A 26,578-nucleotide genomic window follows, 5' to 3' on the forward strand; every position below is an offset into this window, starting at 1 on the left:
TCACAGGACCATAGCTGTCTTAAACAGTAATGTAATAAAAAAATCTCAGAAGCATGTTTGGTACATGAAATATTATTAGGAGGATACTTCTACCAACTTTAAAATCTTACAAGTTATTCAGCCATTGCTTTATTATTATTACTGTGTAGATCTAGGGTGGATGTCATTAGCTTAAACTGCAAGATAATACAAGTCTGCTCTTCTACTGTACTATTACTATTTCCATTCTGGTGTCTCTGAACGTCTGCATCATTGTACTACATGAGTGCATTTGTCATACTTAAAAATAGAATCAATAACCATCTTCCTTCTCTTCCTTTCATTTTACAACTGCTGTAGCAGTTACATTTCCTGTCTCAGTAGCACTTACAAAGCAATTAGGCAAAATCGAGACAGATCTTGCCACTGGATTTTAGACAGAATTCTCTTTATCCTCACCAGGCTGTGTATGTCTGAAAGCTAACAAATAGCATTCTGAGGCCTGGCTCTACTCGTACCCATGCTAGAAGCACTCTAGTAGTAGTAGTAGTAGTTTACACGTGGACCATTTGATTTAGTGCCACAAAATGAAATAAATGGATACTCTAATTAGTCATTTGTAATTAATTAATATAAAAAATGATTCATATTTGTCTATGTACCTTTTGTTCTCTTCATTGACTACTGCTGATGATTATACTATTGCAGGAAATTACTAGCACTCAAGTTAGAAAGATTTTAAAAAGTAAAATTAAAAAAAAAAAGGAAGAAAAAGCCCACTTCCAACTGTAAAAATAATTTAAAAAAATCATTACTTCTATAAAATCACATTACTACTAACAAATAAAGGAATAAAATATCAAAGATCAAATGACCTTTCTTAGCATGATGATTAATGTACCTACTAACAAAGCTAAATACTTGGTAAATTTCTTATAATTACTTGTAAAAGATAAAGATAGAAAGGCACACCAGTCAACTGAACCATTTATGTCCAGTAGTAAATAAACAGATAACTCAGAATATCCCAAAAAACAAAAAGTTATGTAGACCATCCCTATAAATCATTCTTCCTCAAAATAGCAATGAACATAATTCAGTTTGTCCGTCAGATCTTAATTCATATTATTATTCCTCCTCTGACATGCCACAAACAAGACTCGTCTCCTTTAAAACTCATTGGAACCAAAAGCATGCTATCTGCAGATTTATTGTTCTTCTGAAGAATTTCAAGCCAGAAGATATCACCTTATCAGTAAGATTCCCCAAACCGCAAGTGTGTTGGCTGTTCTACAGTTTGGTGAAAATTACATATCCACTTCTCAAGGCGGACACATTTTGTATAATGCAATTAAGGACACATCCCACTGAAAAAGACATCAAAAATTATTTTGACTCAGTAGTTATACGCACTAGCATTTGTACTGGGTAAGAGCTGTGAGTTTCCTTGAATTTCAAGCTAGTCACCTGCTAAAAATAAAAACACCCTGCTTATTTTGTTTGCAGTGTGGAATCAAATACAGTCCTGAGGACTAAAACTTGAATCTTATTCCTCCAATGCAAACTACAAGATTGAAGATTATCCTAATGATTATACTTTCCCTTGTTTGATTCAAAGTTAATTCATTCTTCTTTGGGGTACTTGGGAGCAATCTTTGTGACCTAGGAGAATGAACAGCATACGTGTGAGTAAAATTTGCAGCCAACAAAATTGGGAGGTTTTGCCACTATGGAGAGAACTTTATTGCTTAATTTCAGAGGAAAGATATGCACCTTCAAACAGAGCTACAGAAATTATAAGGAAGGATTCATAGTACAATATGGTATGCAGGAAGTGTCTTGTTATTGCATGAGACTTGTTAAGGGATGTTTGGAGGAAGAGCGAGAGGCAGCAAAAATGAGGGATTAAGGCAATTTGGGGAAGAGATGGTTGTGTGTGAATGGATTGCTTGTCAGTACACTTCCCTGTCCATGCCCTGTGCTGGCCCATGACCCTTTGACTGATCTCAAACTATTTTTTTCTGAGTGAGGACTCCCTGTTCTGTGCACAGGTATGTGTAGGGAGGTCTGAGTACCAACAGCTTGAGCAGAGATGGTGATTCACTGGACCCGTGTCTGGGGAGCTAAAGTGCAAGTATGCAGTTGTGCATCTGTGTGATCACCAGCAAATATCAGGCTGATGAGAGATACTGCAGCAGCTAGAAGTCTGGGCTGAATGGCAGAGAGCCCCAGGGTCTGAGGCTGGCTGCTAAGAAGTCAAAACCAGCTGTGGAAGGGACTGTAGAGCATGGAGGCCAGCTGAGGCACCCCTTGGCATGTGTGGGCCTATGCCTGAGATGCCTAAACTGCTTTGCTAAACTGCAAGTTTTCAGTTTAACAAACTGCATTGGGAATACTTTGCAGTTTTGGGCTACTGGGGCACATGCTCCCTGGACTCTTCAGATCGCAGTTGCTGAAACAAGATTCGACAGTTGAGATCTACTTTTATACTGCAGTAGGGAGATTATATGGATTATATGCCACCAATTGTTACCTGTTGTTTTTTAAGTCACAGTACTTACATTACTCTGCTCTTGGAACTTCTGAGTTGGCTCAAGGGATAACCTTTGGAAAGAAGCATGAAAGTACTGACTACCCTCTTCTCCTTTGGTTCTTCCCAGTAGCAAAATGCTGCTGAATCAATGTATACCAGGAGTAGATGACAAACTCCATTCCCATAGAAAGCAGTCCTGTTTGTAGCCCTTTTTCCTGTAGCATGACATTACTGATTCACAAACTGTGAACTGAACTATTATATGATCTACAGGGGAGATTTAGATTAGATGTCATGGGGAAATTTTTCTCTCAGAGGACAAGGAGGTGCTGGCACAGCTGCCCAGAGAAGCTGTGGTGCCCCATCCCTGGAGGCGCTCAAGGATAGGTTGGATGGGCCCTGGGCAGCTGAGCTGGTGGGGGCAGCCCTGTCCATGGCAGGGAGTTGGGGCTTGATTTTTATATTCCATTCCAACCCAAGCCATTCTATGATGTGGTATGGTGATCACAACTTTTTTTACCTGTGCATTACAAACAAATTGCTTTTAAACCTTTCTTTTTTTTATACATTTGGTGAACTTAATTGTTCCTGAAGGCTATGAAGGTTTTTTTCATTTCTCCTTACTAAATCTTATTCTATTTTTTTCACAACCATCTCTCTCATTTACCATTGTTCTGAATTCTACAATTATGTTTCTGCATCTTAGGTCCTTTCTGAACTTTTGTGGGGAAATATAATAGCTTACATGTTATTCTACTCTTCTGTCTCTTAAGATAACAAAACTGGAATAGTACGTATGAAACTGGAATAGATTGTATGCCAGTCTATGAAATTGTCATGACTAATATTCTGTTGTAGTTTTCCAGTGAGTTATATTCCAAAGAAACGGTGCTTGTGATACTTTTAAAAATCTTACTTAGAAAATGTCATGCAAGAACATCAGAAGTCTTGTTAACAACAAGTGGGGGTTCTCTGTTCCTCCTTCAGGCACAGTGATTTTTCCTTATTCTAAGAAAAAGAAATCTAATTGGTTTAGCGTGACTTGTCCTTCATGTTTATGAAGGTATCGATAGTGGCAGGAAACGAAAACTACTTTTAGCACACAGCTGTGCAGTAAAATTGTATATTTCAACGTCTGTTGACGTCTCAACAATTTGAAAGAATGGATTTACCTTTTAACCATGTATTTGATAATATACCTTAATACGTCTCAGAGCATTAATGTTAATTTCACATACTTAAATGTGTAGTATATAAATTGCAAACCAAACTTAGCCAAAATAATGTAGAAGAGAATGCATAAACATTTTCAATACAAAATGAGGTAATGAGAGATGATGCACCTTTGCCCTTTAAAAGAGTAGAAGTAAGATATTTCATAGATTTTCTTTAATTTGGAGAAAAGTTTCTCCTTCTAATAAAAGAAAAATTTTCAGAAGTTCTCCCATAGAATTTGAGGGCATGGTGAAACTTGAGATTAATCAAGGATTTGGCAGGTTTTTTCCTGCTCTTTAGCAGAATGATGGTAAAACATATTTCTGTGTTACAGGATTCAGAGACTGAATTGCAATATAGCTGTCATATTTTGGGAATGATTTCATTTTAACGTCTCTTTTTTGAGATAAGATGGAACAATTCCACATCTTATAGGTGTCGAGCGTTTCCCTTTTTGTTTTCAAGTGAAATTTAAAATAAAATAATAGAAAAAATCTACTCACAAGTTCATGAGTAATTACAGTGATTTCTAAATTAAAATTGTTGACTGTCTCTCATCTGTGTCAATGACTTTTTTCAGTATTCAAAAGTAAAGCCTCTCTCTGTGATCCCAGCAGAGTAGCTTTCAATATTTCCACGTTGCTCAAAATTGGTGTTACTTTATTAGCACAGCGCTGAGTCTGGTCTAATGTACCCTGCTGAGGGACTTAGCTGCAGCACAGGGCTCTGGCAGAATATCTCCTAATATTATAAGAATTACTCATTAAACTCTATACTTGTTGTTGACATAGTAGTAGTGTTTGAAGCACTGACTAATGCTTCCACAGATGTAAGTAGTATCAGGCACTTGGTTATTATTAGGAAAGTTGCCAACATATTAGCAATGTTTGTATGCACACTTACTGTAGCCAAAGGTACTCTTTGTTGTTCGGCATCACCGTTAGAAGTGTTCTTAAAATGTCTTAAATCTCCCATTACTGTTGCCCTAGCTGACTGTGAAAGCTAATAGCACTGGCAAAAAGCTCCTTAGAAATGATAAGCAATACCCGTATGCCAGCATTTGTTGGAAAGTGAAATAAATTGGTACTAGCACTGCCAACTTGCTGAAGCTGCTGGCAACAGCTGTGCGCCCCAAAGCAGGTGATTAATGTCAGCTTGGAGCATTGCTGGCTGTCTGACAGGCTGTGTAACACCCCTGAACTCTGAACTGCAGGGCTCCTGATGGCTGCAAGCAGTGCTGACTTTCAAGCAATGTCTGTGACAGCTGCAGACCCTGACACACAGAATTCACAGCCTCTTTGCTTCTGTCCATCTTTCCTTGGCTCTGGTGAATTCTTATTTCCAAGAAAAAGCATGAATAATTCTAGAAAGTCTCTGTAGTTATTTTAGCTGGTAAACCAACTGATAAATTTAATTCCATGAAAAAATTGTGTTTGTTTTTATAACACAGTTGTCCTTGCAATGTCAAGAAAGAAGGGGGATGGATCCCAGTGTGCCTATACTCTGTTCATTGCTAGGATGTGCTTTAACGGAGCCACTTATAAAATTCTTATCTTGGGAGCAGTTCCATGCAATTTCCTATCTTGATATAATTGAAAGCAGCCTGAGGATTAGAAGATGTAGCTTCCAACTAAGAATTGCCAGAATTGCCGTGTTATGCCAACAGCTTCCACCTTCTGCTTGTTATCCGTGTAGGGAACTGCAATGAGCATCGGAAGAGTTAGAAATAGAACATAAACCTTTAAAGATGTCAGTTGGCCAATTGTCCTAGAGTATTTAACTTGTCATGTTGCTGTTAACGCATTAAGTTCTGAAGTGTGTAAATAATGATCACATCGCTAATGTCATAAATGGGATATACAGCATTACCAATAAATCTATAAGTGTAACAGGTCAAAAAACAGGATTTATCTACAAACGTTGCATTTTGTAGTAATAAAAAGAATATTTCCACCCTCTCTGCCACAATCATTTTTACCAGTCTCTGGACTGGTAAGCAACTGTACTCAGATTTTGAAATCCTGTCTTTTTCAACAACTACAAATATTGCTTATAATAGCACATAATAAACATATTAGTTTGCTAAAGTAGACAATTCTTCCCGTTCTTGGTCATGAGTTCTTGTGAACTCTTACAAAGCCAATAGGCACTCCATACACAATGGTATCTCACTCTGAAAAACAGCTTTGTTTCACACAGTACAGCAATGGGAAGATATATTTAATATTTGAGATATTTATCTATCTAGTTCTAGTTTGACAAATTTATAATTCTCATAGTGATCTTTCTGGAACAAGAAAAAAAGTGCATCTATTCTAGAAGAAAATTATGATGTTTAGTAAAAACATACTGCATGCAGAACATAATCATGGATTCTTAAAAGGATCTAAGTATGATATTTTCTCTCTTTTTTGTCTTCACTAAATTATGTTACAGTTGAAGTTTTATCCTCTTTTCTAAGTGAGAAAGATTCCACATAGAACAAAGATAGGATTTCTGAACAAACTAGAAAAGATGGTTCCTCATGTAGCGTGTGATTAAGCTATGGATCTCTTTGCAGTGAGTTATTATGCATGCCAAAACAAATATCAGCTGAACTAGATAAATTCATGGACGAAAAAAAGCATGAGGTGAATACAAAGACATTGGAAAGATACAAGCAAAACTCAGAGCCACAAAGAGCTTTCTTTGGGAATGTCTCTGACACTGGCTAAGAGGGGACAACTACTTTACAGCAGGTGTGCATCTGGTGAAGGAAACAGATGTGTACATCTTTGCTTTGACCTGTGCAGCCATTCCTCTGACGTGTTCTCAAGCTTTCTTGGAATTAAAGCATGTAGCTTGAGCACAGTGAACCTCAGCACGTGTATTTGCCTACTTTTGTTAACAACCTGAATTGAATGTCACATGCTTTTTTTCCCATCTATCCCATAGACTGCTGCTGCCTTTCAGGCTTCATGAAGATAAGTGAAATGATAACAAATGCACTATTGGTTATTTTAGGTAAAACCTAAAGCTATTGCCTTATCTGCATTTATTACATAGATGGTAGTTTATGAGTTCCGAAGCGATAACCGCATTTGTGGGTTTTGTGCATTCACATACATGAAATCATGTGTTGGAATTGCGTGACTCAAATAATGCTATTGTTTTTTTTGTTTGTTTGTTTTTCATTGGCAGCCATCTAAATAGTGTGACAGTAAGCTGGATACCTGAGTCTGAAATACTTAAAAGTAACTGCATATACAGAAACAATAAAAAAGATTGAGGCTGAATGCTGTCAGTTTGGATTTAGTGAAGATATTTTCTCTAAAACTGTGTATGAATAATAGGGTAGGGCATCATTCTTACAAAATAATGCATTTGCTTGTTATCAATTTGTTGGCTATGAGCAAAATAGATTATCTTGCTTTGGACCTTCAACTTTGATTGGCATCTTAATATATTTCAAAAGTCATATTTATTTTACTTAGTTTTATTTTTGTTTTAATTTATTTTTTATTGGAAATATTCTGACAAGGGGAAAGTATAGAATTTAAGCACACATGCAATATTTAGAAAGATTATACAGGGGTTGATACTGAAGCCAGTATTACTTCATATCTTAATTAATGATCAAGATGATGGATGGGACAGGCATATCCTCAGCAGATTTGCAGATGGTACTGAAGTAAGAGGAGAGGTTGATACACCAAATGGTTGGTACTGCCATGTCAAGATGCTGGAGATTTGACAGGGATCTCCTGAAGCTAAGCAAAGGGAAATGCTAAGTCCTACCCTTGAAGAGAAAGAGATCCTGGGCATCTACTCTTATAGGCTGGGGAGCATTTGGCTGGAAAGCAGCTTTGCAGAACAGGTTGTGGGACTCCTGATGGAGAAAAAAAATGGAGCATAAGCCAGCAATGTGCCCTTGATGCAAAGCTGTTCAACAGTACCTATGCTGCATTAGGAAAAGCTTCACCAGGAGGCTGAGGTTCTTCTTCTCTGCTTGACTCTGGCAAGAGCACAACTGGAGTGGTTTGTCAAGTTTTCAGCTCCCAGGAATAAGAGAAACAGGTACATTGGAGCAAGTCCCTCTATGGGCCACTGTAATGAGGAAAACTGGGGTCATCTGTCATGTGAGGAGGGGCTGAGAGGGTTGAGCTTGTTGTGTAAATTAGAAGACTCCGGAGATTTTTATATGTATATGACCATGAGCCAACAGTGTGTGCTTGCAGCCCACAAGCCCAACTGTGTTCTGGGCTGCATTAAAAAAGGGGTGGCCAGCAGGGAGGGGAAGGTGATTGTCCCCCTCTACTCGGCTCTTGTGAGACCCCATCTGGAGTACTGCGTCCAGGCCTGGGGCCCCCAGTACAGGAAGGACGTGGAGCTCTTGGAGCGGGTCCAGAGGAGGGCCACTAAGATGATCAGAGGGCTGGAGCACCTCTCCTGTGAGAAAAAGTTGAGGGAACTGGGCTTGTTTAGCTTGGAAAAGAGAAGGTACAGGAAGCTTCATTGTGACCTTAGAGTACTTCAAGGCAGCATTTAAACAGGAGTGGGAACAACTGTTAACATGGGTTGATAGTGATCAGACAAGGGGTTTTAAACTGAGACAGGGGAGGTTTAGGTTAGATATTAGGAGGAAGTTTTTCACACAGAGGGTGGTGACACACTGGAAGAGGTTGCCCAAGGAGGTTGTGGATGCCCCATCGGTGGAGGCATCTTGCATATTCTGTTAGTACTGAATCTTGGGGGAACCAGTAAAGGGCAATCTTACTGTTGATCGTTTGCCACCTCAATTCTGTGTCAGGATGCAAGGATGTTTGGTATCTGCTTCTTACACAGCTAGTGGGATGAAGGCTAGGAAGATGAATCATTGTGGTTATCTCCAGCATTTTTAATTGCCTAGCATCTTGTTCAAAAATGAGCTTTCTACTCCACCTCTTCAAAGAATAACTCCCGATTCTTGTCTCTTCTTCTGAACAGCTCAAGAAGAAGTAAGTTGAGGTTATGACAATGATAGAAGTATGGCTGTTTGAAGGATGAAATGTGCATATTGTGGTTCTCAAGGAAGCTAATGTGTTGCATGGCAGGAGAAAGGGGAAACGTAGTAAGACATATGGATGAAGGAATGTACATATCTATTCCTAACTTCAGCCTCAACAAATCGCAGTGGCTTCTCACTCTTTGACAGCTGTTGGGAAACAATTTTCTACCTTCTAGAAACAAACACCCAGAAATAACTACATTCACTTTGGAGTCCTTCCCCTCTTCTTTCCCCTCCTGACCAATTCTCCTCCAGCCACAATGCTGATTTGAATCCTGCAGATTCACAGCTTGAATAGATGAGCAAGTTTGCTGGCAATGACAGATGTAGGCTGTCAATACAGGAAAATTATGTGTATTAACCATTATGTGTAGCTTATGAGTTCTCAATAGCATCAGTAATACTAGTGTCCAAATTTCTGAATTATTACCTACTCTGTGAATTAAAAAAAAAAAACAAAAAAACCTCTTTTCATCAGCAAAATGATTATTCCATTTCCGTTTGATCAGTAACTTGAAAGTAGGCATCACTTTAACACAAAATGACTTTAAGCAAGTATGATTTGAATGACATCTTGACCCATCAACATATTTTGCAGCCAAAGCAGAGAACAAGAGTGTAATATTTCCAATTTTATTTTATTTTATTTTCTGTATAGACTAATTCACAGCACTTCAATGGCCCGAGTTTAAGATTTTGTTCTGTTTTGTCTTTTTGGTTGTGTTTTTTGCTATCTCAAGGGAAAATCTATGCCTGTAATGCACCATTTTCTGCTAGGAATAGTGAGAATTACTTGTACCCGTCTGCTTCACTTTCATCTGTCATAGTGATTAATTGTGTCCGACTCCCCAAATGAGAAATGGACCGGGATTGCTTGTAGTATTTGTTTAGTAACTCTTCCCTACAATTATACTGTACTGTGTGGAGAATGTGGAGTAAGGTGTGAGATAAATTTGTATTACCTATTCTTTTATTTAGTCCTTTAAAATACATTTTCTCTTAGATTTTATTTGCGTTGCACTTGTATTTTTGTAAATAAGTACCTGCAGAAAACTCATAGCTATTTACAACAGCTTAACTGTCATGCAATATTTGCATGGTAATGGGAGCAGAAACCTGTGCATATTCCAGTGATGCGATGTGACATCATCCCAAGAGAGGTGATTTCAGATGAAGCCTACCAGCAGACTTTTGTTGGGCTTGTGTGTACCAGAGGTTTGCCCCAGCATTAGCCATGCGTACAAGAGTACAACAACTTAAAAGGAGCAGATGCAGGTACATGGGCTTTGATTTGTTTGCCTGTTGCTTGAAGTTTAAGGTAAATGAGCTTCTGGTTATAGAGTGAGATTGTTTGAGGAGGTGAGGCTATGTTCAACGGCATTACAAAAATCACTAGTTGAGATGGCACATCTTATTCAACAATGTAAACCGTTGCACCATTGCTTTGGGTTGTCTGTGTAGAAGTGAAAGTATTAAGCTGTTATGAAAGATGTAGTAAGGACAGGGTTAAGACTATCCAGAGACACTTAACCTGAATCTTCAATTATTTTTAAGTCTGAGATAAATTACAGTGAAGATTCAACTTTAGCACTATGACAAGAATTTTTCTGGATAGTGAAGATATGAATCCACTGGAACATTTCATAACATCTGTATTTCTCTTTTAATATGATTTTTGAAGAACTTAGGCACCTGTCAACCGTTTTACTTAGTTTTACAAAGTATTTGTCAAAGAAATCAAATACCTACAAATCCTGAAGGGCTAAGAGGCTGAAGTGTTTCTAGGTGCCTCACTGCTTCATCATATGCTTAAATATCTATATACATCTGACAGTTTGTACAGGATTCATTTGACCAAGTGCAGTGTGGGTGTGTGCAACTGATGTAGTCACTGTTGTCTCCCATCAGTGCCTACTGTGGTGAGAAGTAGATGCCTTTAGGGAGTGACTCATCTCACCTCAAAGTTTACATAGGCAAGTCAATACAAGTTATGATACACCAATATAAGTCACATAAAATTTGAAGCTTTACTCCACTGTAAATGTGCTGGGAGGTAATATTCCTTTGGTAGACTTAAGAAAAGACTTAAAATGCACATAGTACCCTCAACATACTGCTTCTTGTTGTCCAGATGACACTGGCTTTTCATTGGCTGCAGACCTGCAACATTCTTCAGTTCAACACAGGGGCATATAATCGTGCGTCTGCTTAGATGCCTACCTTTACGTATATCAGCTCAAGCATTTGCAAAGCCTAGCTTTCAGCATGTTACAAATGCTAAAATTCCTCTTGGAAAGATTTATATTAGTATGTTCACCGCATTTGTCCACCATACCTGTTTGCACTGTTCATGTCTCTTTTTTTTTTTTTTTTTCTTTCTCCTTCAGTGTGTCTTTCTTTTCCTGTGCTCTGAATAACTTCTCTCTGATTCTGTCATATCTTTGTCCATCTATCTCACAATCTCTTATCCTCTTCTTGCACTGCTGCTTATTTCCTGGCTGGATTTCCTGCCTGCTTTTTCTTATCTTCAGAGCCCTCTTTTGGAATGGATCAGGAGGCAGTCTCCATGCTGGCCACTTCTGAGCACTCCTTATCTGTGCTCTGGTAGGTGCTTTCCTGCTCAGACTAATTAGAATCTGTCTACAAGGGGAAAATCAGGACTCAAGCTGGACAAAAAGTAATCTATTAGTACAGTAGAAATGAAAACTGGCAGTAGTTTGTAGATAGTGAGCAGCATGAATATGATTACCAGATTTAGGAAAGCAAAGCAAAGAATGCTATATTAATTTCTAGGTTTTTCTGTGAACTTGCTGCAGAGATACCGTATGTACATTAGAATAAGCACTTCTGCTCTATTGAACAAACAGGTGGTCCTACTGTCACTTGTCACTTTCTCTTTTGTTACTAGTTAAGTGATCAAATACACCAACAGTCTAAAATCTAAAGGCATAGTTCTCTTTAGCAGGTAACTGTTGCTGTTCAGTTAAGACTTAACTACACAATTTCAGAGGATTTTTGACTAACTTCCTTGTTAAAAATACACAGTGAATATTGTTAATCTTATTTTATTCTTTACCCAGAAGCACAATACATTAGTACAGGTCGTTAGTGCATCTCTCGTATTCTTGATATAACTGACAGTGTTTTAACTGATATATGTTAGCATGGAGTAAAGTCCAATTAATTAGGAAAAGCCATTCGGAGCATCCATTTAATTTCTGAAATCTTCAGTTGAATGCTCATAATTTATATTTTCTGATTTGGAATTACAGTAGTAAACTCTGTTAGAAATGCTTTCTATTTGTCCTGTCTGTCCTATCCAGTGCTTGCTCCATCATGGGTTTGTCCTATGTATAGGCAATAAAAACATTAAATAAGTTCACACTTTGCAGGAATATGTCCAACAGTGGTGTTTGAAAAAGAAACACAAAAGTAGCCAAAATGACAGAAGTCAAAGTCTATAAAATGTTAAGACCAAGTAGACGAAGTCATAAAATAAGATAAATACTTAAAAAAAAAAAAAATGTGCAAAGTAAAAAAGTAAAACAAACAGTTTTGTAAAATATGTTGCATAAAAACAAACCATAATTCAGAAAATGTTACATCACAAGAAAGAGGGTTGAGAAGAGACAAGTGACTTTAAGCAATTACAGCTTAATCACCACACTTGAGAAATGAGTAGTAAATAATAAATTACATGAGATTAAATTAGGTAAGATATTTAAGCTGGCCTTCCAAAACTAATAAGCACTACCAAACTATAATGCACGTACTGAGTTTTCATATCTGAGTAACTTCTCTCAAATCAATATAGATCCTGAAATATTTAAAATTAAATGATTTTCTTAAGCACTTTCCTGACTCCTTGCCAGATAAAACATAGAGATATTCCTCGTGTGTGAAAAAATTAAGGCTATGTTAGGTTTAGTATTAACTATGGCTGTAGAGTTGTCTAGTTCAGTTTTTATCTGACCTGAATGGACGAATGGAAGTTGTGGGAAATAATTGGTAAAAAGAGCAGATCAGTAATGACTATTTTCAGGAATAGTTGGGATTGTCATGAACAGTGCTATGAAGTAACAAAGAAAGCTAATGAGGTCTAGATAAAACGTTCAGTTGTCAGCCTGTAGGAACAGGGATGATGGCAAGAATGAAGGATAAATGGTTAAGAGATCTAATTGAAGTGTACATAATCTTAAATGGTGTAGATAATGTTACTGGATTCTACCCAGAATGCATTCTAAGACCAGGGGCAAGTGCTGTACTTAAACTCAAATGCAGACATAAAGAAACATTTATTAAATTAGTAGTAACCGCTGAAGTGACCTGCAAGGCATAGGTATTGAGAGAAACACATTGAGGATTACTCAGGCAACAATTAGCTGATGTCCAGGAGGCAGCGGTACAGGAGGAAATGCGTATGCCTTGTTCCACTTTGCCAATGGCATTCAGAAGGGATTTTTGTTTTGTAACTGTACTTGAACCAAGATGGTTTGCCATTTTTTATCTTATAAAAATAAGATATAAAGCCTCATGAAAAATGATTGTACTCATTTGTATTTCAGGATTAGAAACCACAGCATAGGGCTGTTGTGATTTAGATTGTCAGAAAAGGTCTGAATGAACTTTTCCAGGGTGTATACATTTCTAGAAGGTGTTGCACGTGTGGCTTTCTGTCTAAAACATCTTCATAAAATCTCTGTGTACTTCAAATAAAGAAAACCATCAAGTGTATGCGATCTTGCTTATTATTTAGAACAGGACTGAACATACATTTGATGTTTTTTATACCAAATACAGTATAATCATAATTGTGATTGGCATTTCTGCAGAAGGCTTGTAGTGACAATGTAAACCAGGATGACTTTGCTGTTGGGCATGGAAAAAAACGTTTTCCTTGGAAACAGGGCTTATTTTGTTGGCAGCATCTGTTGGCAGAGAAAGTTCACAGATTTTTTTTGCCAGTCTGTGTTTCAACATCTCCAGCAAGCCCTTTGAGTTCAGTAGTGTAACTCTTCTTCATCTGTGATTAGAGAAGGTATATTTGCAAGAAAATGATGTTGGACTTCTTTCTGAGTACTCCTAGTGTGTTGTGACTGCACCATGCAGTGCTGAGACATTAGAAAAGTTACAGATCTGAAAGAAAAAGCAAATTAGTCCAAGCAGTGTGCAGAATTAGTGCTGTGCTATCACTCCCGGGACCTGATGAGGCATCTATAAGCTGTGCTGCTCCATGCAAAGCAAACAGCATCTTTATCCCTACTTTGCACAGTGAGGAAGTCGCCTGTTTGGGCTTGAAAAACATGGCATTTCTTGCTTAGATTTGAAAGCAGAGAAAGAATGAATAAACAAGCTACTAATTCATGACTTAGGGCTGTACAAAAAGGATAATTGTAAGGATTTCAGTAAATTCTGAATTGACATTGTGTTCTCTTTTTCTTCAGATGCCATACAGGCCAATTGAAAAATAGAAAAGACCTAAGGCAGTTTTAGGGAAATTGGCAATTCTCAGCTTTCACCAGTGATCTTTCTTCCTGATTCTAATAGAGTGCTGATTTGTTCACACGAAATGACAACCCATATTCTACAATTAAGATATCTTTGTACTGGTGAAGCTTTTTCCTACTTTTCATCACTTAGAGGGGGGGAAAATAATAAAATAGGTATCTTATTTAAAGTCCAAATGTAAGCAGGACAGTTGTAGTTTTAATATGTGTTATCTGGATGAAGTCTGCCAAACAAGCAATGCTAAGAGAATGACAGATCGCTCCAAAAGTAATGCCTCCTATTTACTTCCATGGAAACCAGAACAAAGAGCACAATGGTACTACATTATCAGCTACAAAACACTATTGTTCGACATAGGCACCACCATTACTTATGCACCAATAATGAACCAGAGCCTGCATGCTGCCCTCCTAAGTATCTGCAGGAGAGGAGCTGACACACTTTCACTGTTCTTGCCTCTGCTGAAGCGTACCACCCACCTCCTCACTGTGCTCACATCCACAGAAGTTCTCCATAAATGTGTCTCCAAAAACGTTCAGGAAGTGTTAATGAATGTTAATGGTTGCTATTTTTTTTCTCACAAAAGAATTCAGTTCTACACCTTTTCTTCATATGCACTTCCATATCAGACACCATTCTGTCAGACTGCCCCTCTGCTGCCATTTGTCATATGACAACAAAATGTAACAGAATATTGGTGGGAAGGTTCAACCTCCACTGCCATACCATCAGCATCCACTTAAGATATCGTAGGCCAGTGTAATAAAATAGGAGGCATTACTTTCAGAGCAGCCCTTGTCATTTTGAGCAGTCAGCCAAGAGCATACTGTTGTGAGTAGGTGAATAGGTCTGAATCTAATTTTTATTATTATTATTATTATTATTATTATTTTGCTTGGTTGTTTTATTTTTATGACTTATTGTAACATAGCCTGTTTTGTCAAAGGTGAAATATTTGCAAACTTATTGGTTTGCACTAAATTTTTAGAATTATCTCTTACAGACCAGAGACCAGGAAACTAGGTAAATAGAGTGGACAGAGTAGGGGACTGTATAATTTGGGATAAATAATAATGCTGTCATAGAAGCATAGCAGGGATTTGAAGCTCTATTCTTGTATAATCCAGGCCAGTAGCCAAATGCTAAGCAACTGAGTGTGACAGACAGAGATATACAATGCACTCTCACAGTGCGGTTCCATTTATGAAAATGCTTGAAAGATTTAGTCTATTATCCTGTTTAGAAATGAAAACAAATTTTGCAGCAACCTCAGTAGACCTGACATTTGATTTCAGTGCTCTGATACACCTCCAGCAATAAGTAAAACACCTGTTTTATGTGTAAATGATTTATTTCTCATATAGATTTGAAAATACTGTCTAAAGAGCAGAAAAAGCAGTCCATGATTACCAGATTTTTTCCTTTTTTTTTTTTGACATCTGCTTCAAGCCATACTAGACTTTTTCAAATGAATGGTCAGAAGAGATATGCAATGAAAAGAGGATAAAAGTTATTTTCCATAAATAGTGCAAGAATCAAGATATGGTATGATTTGAGATGGTTATTCTGCTTCATATTCAGCTGGCTATCTACTTCAACACTATATAAATGGCAAAGTCACTTCCAACTTCATTGGTTGCACTGTTAACCGCTGAACTGCTGGACATGATGATATAATGATATAATTCTTTGGCATATCTCAGAAATAAGGTGAATTTATTAGCTTTGTTAGGCAGTATTTATTGGAAATCAAAATCACATTATTTGAACTTGGATTTGTTCACTATCTTTATTCTGCTTTGAACACTAATATCTCTACTTATTATTCATATATTGAAATGTTCTTCTAGGAATTCCTTTAGTTTGTTTTTTCTATGAAGTTCTTAAACATAGACTCTGGCTGGTGCAAACAATAGAGTAAAGTTTTAAAATCCCTTTCTAAGAAACAGGTGAAGTAAAATGTCTAGTAAGTTTCTTCCCTTCCTTCCGTCCTTCCTTCCTTCCTTCCTTCCTTCCTTCCTTCTGTCCGTCCATCCATCCATTTATGGCAGTTTTCGGTGTTGTTCGGCCTCTCCATTACTTGAAGATAAGTAAAACAAACAAACAAAAAACCAACAAAACAAAAACTCCTCTCATCTAAAGTTCAATTCTATATCATTTTTAAACATAACCTATAAACTTTATGGGAGTAGGAAATCTTAACATTTGAAAGATGAAACTTTGTCATCTGGCTTGATTTCCTGCATTCAGACATTTGCAGTTCCTACCATGTCGTTTATGTCAGGCTTTCTAATCTGGAAGCAAACACGACTGAATGGTTCTTTCCCATAAATCTATACATACACATTTTTCAGTTGTGAGCTACTCATACCACGGATTTTTTTTATTTTATTTTTTTTTTTAATCTAAACCAGTTTTATTCTTCAAAAATATTGATTCATTCAGTAGTCAGAATTGCTTCCTGAAATGTCTCCAGAGCAGCATGCAACTGAATGTCAATTTTATTGTGATTGGATTAGTTCACTGGAATGCCACCAGAATTCAGGCAAGTGCCTTCCAAGCTGAGACCAGCTAAAAGTTCTTTTTTCTATAAACTCCGAGGTGCCAAGAGGCAGTCAGTGGAAGCAATTTCAGCCACCAAATTAATGAAGGTAACAGCAGATGATATTGGGCAGGAGTATTTGGCAAAATATCTGATTTTAAAAGAAAGAGAAGCTCTAATCAGATGAGTAATGTGTTATGGGTGATGAAAGGGATGGATGTTCATCCACGAGATCAATTCATGTCCAGTGTGTTTTACACTATGTGGGTTTTTATGTTCCCACTTGGATAAGGCCTCCTGCCCTTTTATTTGCTAGTGAACCATCATATGGCTTCTTTTAGACTTTCATTTTGCTTTTCTAAATGTCGCAGTGGAAGCCCTTACAACAGAGTTAACAGCAGATTTTTTTTATGTTAGTTGCATCTCTCAGAGCACTGAAGTTTGTGTTATGACAATCTCATGAAATCTTCTGAATTTAAGCACGATGGAGTCTCCATAGATTTCATCCCAGTAAACACTTAAGAGTACTGATGGCAGATAAAACTGTAGCTGTTGGAAAGCACCACTCCTTATTATAAATTCTTTTTAGTCCTCCTTTCTGCTTATATTAGTGCATCACCTGTTCTACTGGGAATTAGGATTGCAGTATAGCTAGTAAGGAAGACTGCAATTTGATTCCTAGGTCCATTTAAGAACCAGCTCTTTTAATCTCTGTATTTAGATACATATCACCAGTCAAATTGATAAGAAACATTACCTTTGTTTCTTGATCATTACTACTGTGTGTTGCTTTAACTACTTTGAAGATCTGTGCAATTCCTCTGTCAAGGAAGTCACTGTGCTTAGTATCGTTGGATTTTTTTTCAAACATGTGGGTTTTTGTGACCATCTTTGCAAAATTATTTCCACATATCTTTCATTCATATCACTCCTTAAAATAGATTAGATGATGATTTTGTGCATGGTATCATGTGATTTTTAAGGCTCTCTTTTGATTATATGCCTGTTTTCTTATTCAAAGTACTGTTATTATATTAAAGCTTACATTCATAACTTGTCTAGTGGCAAGATAATTTGATAGTAGTGAATCATCACTTCAAGGCATGGTGGTTTATAGAGTAAACTTACTGTTAATCTCTAAATACTAAATTAATATTTAACCTGAATCTTTACATTCTGTGTCTTTCAGTATTTATTATAAAACATAACTATTCTATCAGTTACTGTTCAATCAACAATACGATTTAATGGTTAGGCTTCAATCTATTTCCTGTCTCTGAATCACATGCTCAATTCAAGCGTTATTGTTGGCACAGGTTTGTTGAAGCTGTAGAGCTCCTGGCAAGGCATGCAGAGAGTGGTTTATGGTGCCACAATTATTCATTTCTGCAAACTAAGTTTTGTCCTTGTAATTTTCCTACAAGATTCTGTATGTGCAAGCCCATCATTGCTTGAGTATTTTCTGTGCAGCTTTCTGACATTCGGCATACTTTTTGGAAATAGTTGTTTGCATTTTCAATGTTCACAGAGAGTATTTCATCTTAACAAAACAAACATGGCATGCAGTCTTTAGGTATGATGATAATAAATGCTGCTACTGACCGATTGAATCAGCAGTGCTTATCTTATTTAGCAGTGTTGATTTATCAACATAATACAGGCATTATCTGTCATTTATATGTGATATATATATATACAACACTCTCTATCAAGTCTTGTTTTTCAGCAACAGAGGCAGATTTAAATTTCTAGGGCTCATTAATAAAACACTTGTACAAGCCACAGTGCAGAAGTCTAAGAAAATTAAGCTAATCTCTCTGGTGATCAATAACCCAATTTTACTATTTGGAAATATGAATCAGTTGTCTTAGCAGATGTGTTTTATTAGAGGGAGATCACCCTATTATTAACTAAGATATTTTCCTTTATTTAAATCTTTTTCATTGTATAATACTCTGTGCGCGTAGTGTCTAGCTTTGTTTCAAAGCTTTTTCCATTGTAGAGTGACACCTCCTTCTTAGTTTGGGATTATGAAGATCAGACTTTCTGGCTTCTCTTGCCAGAAGGCAAGGGTCTCCTGAGCTGCTGGGGTACTTGCCATCTGAGATGGTGTGTTCCTTTAGCCACTCTGCTCCACTGGTTCCTTTTTTCTTCAGGAGGATGCATTTCCTGACATATTGGTTTTATGTACATGGAGTAACTGTGCTGATGCTTTTTTTTGCTATTAATTTTCTTTAGCTAATACAGCCCTTGTAAATAACTGTGGTCCTTAACAGACTTGTTGCCTTAGGTTAGGGTGACTTTTTTTTTTGTTCTGAACTCTTATTTTTCTTAGACATCTGTGTATTAATATAGTAACAACATTTTAATATAAACACTTTCTTATGATAGCAAAACAGCCAATCATCAGAAAACAGTTTCCCTTTTCTGGGGCTTCCTTTCTCTCTGGAGTTCTTTGGAATATAGAATTGCTTCAGTCTTCCAGTTTCCAACCTTTGAATTTCTATACATCATACACACACACTCTATATAGTTCTGTTTTCTTTTCTAACTTTATGCCAGATCTCTCTCCTCTTACACAACTCCTAGTCAGTCCTGTTGACTTCATTAGTGTTGCATCCCATTTTCTTAAATGAAGAGTTTATCCTCTTACCATTCCTGCTTATGTACTGGCTTTCCTTAGGGGAATGCACTCCTACTTGACCAAAATATGAACATCCTTGTTTCAACTTGATAGCGCTTTAGATTGATATTAATCTACCATGCTTCATTTCAGATTGATATAGGGTTACAAAGCTAGCCTGTACTCCTCTGTACAGATCAGTTCTTTTCTACACTTAGTTTTAACTTTTTTTTCCATCTCTCTGCATCTAGTATTTGCCAAGACCCTTCTGTAAAGCTGTATGGATTTTCGTATAAAATAATGCTTTCCTGTTTCAGAAAGTATCACCTTCCTGGAGAAAAATTAATTTATCAAAATGCATGCTTGGCTCCAACAGCTTCTTAATAAAATACTGGCTATAATTTTCAGTTTTTCAGCAAAATTCCTCAGATCAAATTCCTCAACCTGGCCATCTGTCATATTAGGCTGAAGCATTTGTCATAATTTTGTACAACATAGTATCCTTTCCTGTCTCAGCATTATCAAATTATACTTTCATTTGCAGCATGAAGCCAAAGAAACTTCCTTGAGTTCTGTGGAGTAATGCTTGATTATATACATATTTTCTGTGAAAGCAGAATTCATCTCTTTGAGTTCTTTGTTTTTGGAAGATTTCCAAACATTTTTAAAGAAAAAATATCTTAAATTTTATGAACTTAAGACTGCATATGAATCATGTTAAAAGTCAGAAATAGTGTGTTATTTCTTTCATTTGTGAATTTGAGCAGATTTAATTGTGGCAGTAAAAATTCTTCTGCCTTAAAAAATGATGGCTTTTATTTAGATACAAATATTTATTTTTCAAAATCTTTGTCTATTTGATTCTCAATGTGAACTATAGTTAATACTCTTAGTTGAATGGTAAATATGATCTTCTTTTCCATTTAAAAGTTTTAAATTCTTTGATATCTGAAATCTCTGCCAGAGCCATAGCTTGTATGTTTCCTTCAATACACTCATGTTAAATCCTCAAGCATTTGCTCACAAATCGTATTAAACTGTAAACAGATTTTGTAAAGAAAGATTTCCTAAGGATGACCTGAAAGTAGCTTCAGTTTTTCTGACAACTGAAATGGATATCTGTTAAGTTCTTACGTGATATTTTTTTCCTATATATTTTCATAAACATATGCACAGAGACCCTTTGTGTATATATCAATTATAATATATAACCTGATAGATGTCCAGTGTGCCCTATGTTTTATTGAAATGTGAAAATAAACTTTTATTCTGATTTTCCCTTCTTCAAGTTTGGCATTGACCAACATCTTCAGCAGCTTATATTAAATAATTCTTCATGAAATAATAACATCATGCACCCCAAAGGATGATTTATGACTAGTTCCAATACTTTGAGAAATTCAACAGACCATCTATCCCCACCAAACTCCTACTCTCCACCTCTTGGGCTTAGTTCTAACTGCTACAAGTAAGTCAACCCAATTTGGCTTTCATGCTTGTCTGCCTGCAGCAATACAAGGTCCAGCCTTAGTGTCCACTGCCAGCAGTGGTTTTAGAAGCCCACGGACAGTGTCATTTTGTCAAAAACCTCAAGAGACTTGCACCAAAGGACTCTTCATAAAGGCAAAAAAAAACCTGTGGAAAAAAGGTGGGAAAGGAGCACAAAAAGAGGTGCAGGGAGACTGAGGAAGCCCCTCAGCTCCTCTGCATTCAGGAAGAGCGGCAGAGGCTCTGATGTGGTGTTGGCAGAGCCAGAAGATGATGGCATCCAATCCCCATACATATAAAGCCTGTTTCCAGGGCGCGCAGCTCCCGGGAGCATCACAAACAGGGTGCTGCATGTCAGAAGAGCATGGACCAGCAGTTGGTACAGGCAGGGTGAGCAGGGAGGGCAGCGTCTCCCCCACTCAGGAGGCCAGCTCACCTACCAGCTGCCTCCCAGACAACAAGTCTAGCCATGATCCTTGTAAGTAGAAAGCCCTTGCCAAAAAGAATGCGGCTATCCAGTCCGAGTGTCTGCCCTCTCAGCCCAGAAAGCCAACTGTATCCTGGGCTGCATCAAAAGAAGCATGGCCAACAGATCAAGGGAGGTAACGCTGCTCTTCTGCTTTGCACTGGTGAGGCCTGTGCTATATCACATACTTTTCCAGTAAGTCTTCTTTGTGTCCATATTAACATGATCTTTTAGTTACAATTCTTTAAAACATACAGTGGCTTTTCTTTTTCATTTTTCCTACTTCATCCTTTCCAGTGTAGAATATTCTGATAGGACAAGGGGAAATGGTTTTAAGCTCAAGGACGGAAGGTTCAGATGAGATGTCAGAGGGAAGTTCTTTACTAAGAGAGTGATAAGGTGCTGGAATAGGCTGCCCAGGGAGGTTGTGGATTCTCCGTCCCTGGAGGTATTCAAAGTCAGGTTGGATGGGGTCCTGGGCAACCTGGTCTAGTACCATATCTGGAGGCTGGTGGCTCTGCCCGTGGCAAGGGGGTTAGAACTTGATGATCCTTGGGATCCCTTCCAACTCAAACCATTCTATGACTCTGTATTTCTAAGTATTGGAAATTGTTGGATTAATTTCATTGCTTGTTCCCAAACTCTCAGTATGATTATTTTATGAGAAGTTTGATATTTTCACTGACTTATTTTATGTGAAAGAAAAAAGAAGATGAACTGACATAACTATTTCATGTTTTTGTTCCATCTCTTTTGAGTGTCTTATTAAAATGGCAAAGTGATGCAGAGTGTGACCAACCATGGTATTTGTAAGGTGGGAAAGAGAAGCCTATATTGGAACTTATCTAATGTTCCAAGACTTGTATACGCATAATTTTTTTCTATTTTCTATTTAAATCTGTCTTCAAGAAGATAATGACAAGGTATATTTTTCTGTAATTTAGATGCTGTTAGTATTACATGTATACCTGAATTCATCTCCCATCACTACATAGCTGAGAAAGCTAAGTTACAAGTCTTTATCTTTGGTTAATGAAGATACGTAAGGTTTCACTTCATTGTTTTCTAAAGTACTTTGGGCAATTAAGATCCTAATGTAAGCACTTATTTAAGACACTAGAATTTCAAAGGATGGCTTTAAATTTTATTTGCCTCTGTCACAGATCTTCCCCCTAAAGCCATCTCACTAAGGCTTTCTATATTTTTCTTCTGAAAATGTCCTGTTCCATCTGTGAACCTGAATGAGATGAGCCTTGTCTATGTTGCTTATTACCACTGTGACCTCAGCCTTGCTCTTTATTTCTTCTTCTTAAGGATCAAACAAATTACATTCGATCCCAAACCATAATAACTTGAAAAGCAAGTCCTTTGCTGTGACCAAGCTGCAAGCTGCCGTGCTGCTGAGAGGCATTCCTCTTCATGCTGGATTTTTGAAGTCAATTTCTCCTTTCATTGTGCAAGACATAAATGATGTTCAGCACTACAAGGCTAGACAGAAAAGCTATGTGCTCCCACCTTGAAGACCTTCATTTTTTTCTCTTGAAATTAGCTTTCACAAACTTAGTGCTAATTACTAGATATTACAAAGTGCTGAGTGAGCCAACCAGTACGGTTTTGAAAAATCAAGATCACAATATGACAGTACTTCATATTGTACTTTCTTCATGAAATCTAACAGAAGAGCAGTTTCTATGCTGAAAATGCTTTACGTGAGACTTACATGGAAGTAGAAGGTCTAGCTCCTGTCAGGAGAAGAGGAAACATCTTCTCTTTGTAAAGTATAATCTGTCCAGTTATGCACACTTTAAGCTGTTTGGATTTCAGGGTTTTTAATTAGGAAAACAAATTATATTCAGGCTTGGGAGGTTATAGCAATGCATATGTCCTTTGTGAGAGTAAAATCAAGGAATGGTGTCTTATCTCTGCCAGTCTCCAGATTTTATAAACATAAAGAAAGACAGCTGTTATTTCAGATCAAACCCGTCTATTATGAATTTCAAAACGGAGTTTCTAGCATAAATATGTGGAAGCTTGACTGAAGAAAATTTAAACTTAACACTTGAATGGGCTTTCTTACATATGCTTGAATTCACCTCTACTTTTTGACTCTGTTGAATTTGAGAGATATAACATATCTGTCTTAAGAAGCATATTTTTGGTAGTCAAATCAATTTGCATTAAATTGGTACTTTAAAAAATCCTCAGCTGCTATGCAGGGCTATTAAAAATAATAATAATAAAAAATAACCCTTGAAAAACTCATTCCTAACAGCTTTAAAAATACTGGAGAAAATAACTGCAAATATTATAGGAATATGAGCATTTTCAGAAAGTCAGTTTGCAGGTATTCTGTAAATAACACTATCTGGAAATCATTTCCCTAAAAATATGCGGCCTTTAGTTTGGGCAGAAGAATTCAGTAAAGTTTTGTTATTTGTGTTGACAAATTTCCTCTTTTATTAATGATGAACATTCTCCAGCCTTGTACCAATTCTGGTGTTTTCACATATGTAGAATCTGACACTTAGCCTAATTTGATCATTCAGATCACAGGGAACTTACTCAGTGAAAGAGATAGGGAGCCAGGCAAGTTACAGTGCTGCAGTCTTGTCTGTTATAATTATTCTCTTTCTGGTACCTGACAGTAAGGAAAGGTACTACTAGAGGATTGTGTCTTGTTGCACTGAGAACAAAGTTTTTCTTCTGGCTGCCAGATGACTCATTGTGACTTTCCTTTCTTTGTTGTTTGTTTGTTTGTTTGTTTTGTTTTATTTTGTTTTTCAGCTTTCATTTGCAGCAACAACTCCAGAGTTGGCTGACAAGAAAAAATATCCTTATTTCTTCCGGACAGTGCCATCTGATAATGCAGTGAATCCAGCAATTTTGAAGTTACTCAAGTATTACCAATGGAAGAGAGTAGGAACTTTAACCCAGGATGTACAAAGGTTCTCTGAGGTAAGCTTTGCAGATTTTTTTTTTCAAATAGCTAGTTCTTCCATTAATAGCAACTAAGTAAAAAGAAACAGACGTTCTGTTTCAGTCTTTTTTGGCTTTGTTGTACTAGGCGGTATCTGCCATACTGAGTAAACTTATTTCCATTCTGGGGCTTATGTCACTAACAATAGTTAAAAACTACCCATAATATCTTTTGTTTTCTTTACACCCAAATCGTTGCACCCAAGTGCAAAAAAAAGTCGCAATTGTTTTCTAGCAAAGGATTCTTTTATACTCTTTGACTTGCCAAAGTGTACAGTTTTGAAGGAAGCTTGTATCTTGGTTCAGCTAAAAGAGAGAATAAATCTAATTTTGTCTTGTTCCTCTCTTGCTCTGATTTATTTTAAGCATCAGTCTGAACACCGAGGGAGAAAATCTGTTAAGTGTATGGTTGAAAGAGTTGTAGGAACTTACTGAGACAAAAATGACTGCAGCCTCTAGAGTTGATATGATCAAGTATTATGCACCCCCAAATCAGAGTTTCACCCTGAGCAACATTTTGCTCATAGAAATTGAAAGAGACTATGGGGCAAGGGCCTTTAGCATGGCATTAACAATAAAGTAGTTAAAAGAAAACATCTTATAAGTAATTAATTAGAGCAAGACAAGGGAGTGAGTTGGCCAATTATTTGAGAGGCAAAACTAATAGAGGAATGTCAGTTTCATAGCTGGTGTTTTGTTTTTTTTTCTTTTTCATCATTCATTAAAAAAGGCTGACTGTGATCTGAGCACTAATACAATTAAAACTAGTGAAGAGAGATAGGAACAGGTTAGAGTCTGCTTAGGTGAATCAGATATTTTCAAATTCTGTCACAATTAATTCACTCTGAAGTACTTAAGAAATCTTAGATTCCTCCCTTATGAGTTCTGAGAATTCAAGAATAATAAGCATGGGGAGGGAAGAGACCTTTTTGTCTGTCTTTCCAAAATCCACATAAAGATAAAGGGAATTATAGACCAGTCAGCCTAAAATAAATTCCTGGAAAGATATTTGAACAGATAATCCACTGAGAATTTCACAGAAGATAAAAAGATGCTAAACAATGGCCAAAATGAATTTGTCAAGAATAAATCATGTAAAGCAAACTAATTTCATTTGAAGGCAAAATAACAGGTCTCAAGGAGATAGAGTAATATGTGATACTTTATGACTGTTTCTAAAGAAAACTGGAGAAACTTGATCATGAGAAAGATACTGTCTGACCAATATTCCTGCCACCAAGGTTAATTGTCATCAGATCAGTTGAATGTTTTGAAAATGAGTGCTGAGGTAAAAAGCAGCCAAAAAGTGTGTATGCTTTATCCTCCTCTGTCTCGAAATTATAATTTCAAAGAGCCACTATCAGTGGCTCATTGTCAAACAAGAAGGATGGGATTCTGTCAAATGGTTTTCTAGACAGTGGGAGAGATAAAATGTTTACTGAATGATCAATTGGTACCCATTTGAGAAGAGCTGGAAGCACTTTTGCAGAGGCAGAATTGGGATTTGGACTAATCTTGACAAGCAGAAAAAGATTTTAAAATGAATAGTATGTAAATGAAAAAGTATAAAATACTAGACTACTCTAATTCTAATTCAGCCCAGAGAAGAGAATATTCCAAGGAGACCTGATCGTGGCCTTCCAGAGAGGGGCCTACAGGAAAGCTGGAAGGGACTTCTTATAAGGGCATGTAGCAACAGGATGACGGGAAATGGCTTTAAACTGGAAGAGGGTAGATTTAGACTAGATATTAGGAAGAAATTCTTTACTATGAGGTTAGTGAGACACTGGAACAGTTGCCCAGCAAGTTTGTGAAAGCCCCCTCCCTGGAAGCATTGAAGGCCAGGCTGGATGGGGCTTTGAGCAACCTGGTCTAGAGGGAGGTATCCCTGCCTATAGCAGGGGGTTGGAAGTAGGTGATCTTAAAGATGATTCAGCCCAGACCATTCGGTGATTCTATGATCTGTATATCTGATACAGGTAGAGTGACTTGGAGCTCCCTTTCTTGGCATTGCTCTAATCCTTTTGATAATGATTTTTGAAGTGGCCTGAATTCTATGGTTGTCAGTAGTACAACCCACTATCGGTATCCTCTACAAATTCTTTGCATATGTTTGTACAATTAAAACTGTCCCTTCCATTGGATTAATGCTTCAGTTGCATAAGTCCTCCTGGTATAAGGGTATATACAAACTTCATCAGTTCTGTTTATTAAGTAGGGCA

The 26,578-nt window shown here is 37.1% G+C and overlaps 1 protein-coding gene across 1 annotated transcript in view; it reads left to right on the forward strand.

Moving 5' to 3' along the window:
• Nucleotides 1-26,578, forward strand: part of GABBR2 (gamma-aminobutyric acid type B receptor subunit 2) — a 444,892-nt gene that overhangs the window by 160,373 nt on the left and 257,941 nt on the right. Inside the window, exon 3 of the mRNA XM_085220593.1 lies at nt 24,165-24,335. Coding sequence (XP_085076719.1) covers nt 24,165-24,335 — 171 coding nt within the window. The remainder of the gene's footprint in view (nt 1-24,164; nt 24,336-26,578) is intronic.

Source organism: Meleagris gallopavo, chromosome 3 (genome assembly GCF_905368555.1).
Source record: "Meleagris gallopavo chromosome 3, MGAL_WU_HG_1.1, whole genome shotgun sequence".
NCBI classification, from domain to species: domain Eukaryota; kingdom Metazoa; phylum Chordata; class Aves; order Galliformes; family Phasianidae; genus Meleagris; species Meleagris gallopavo.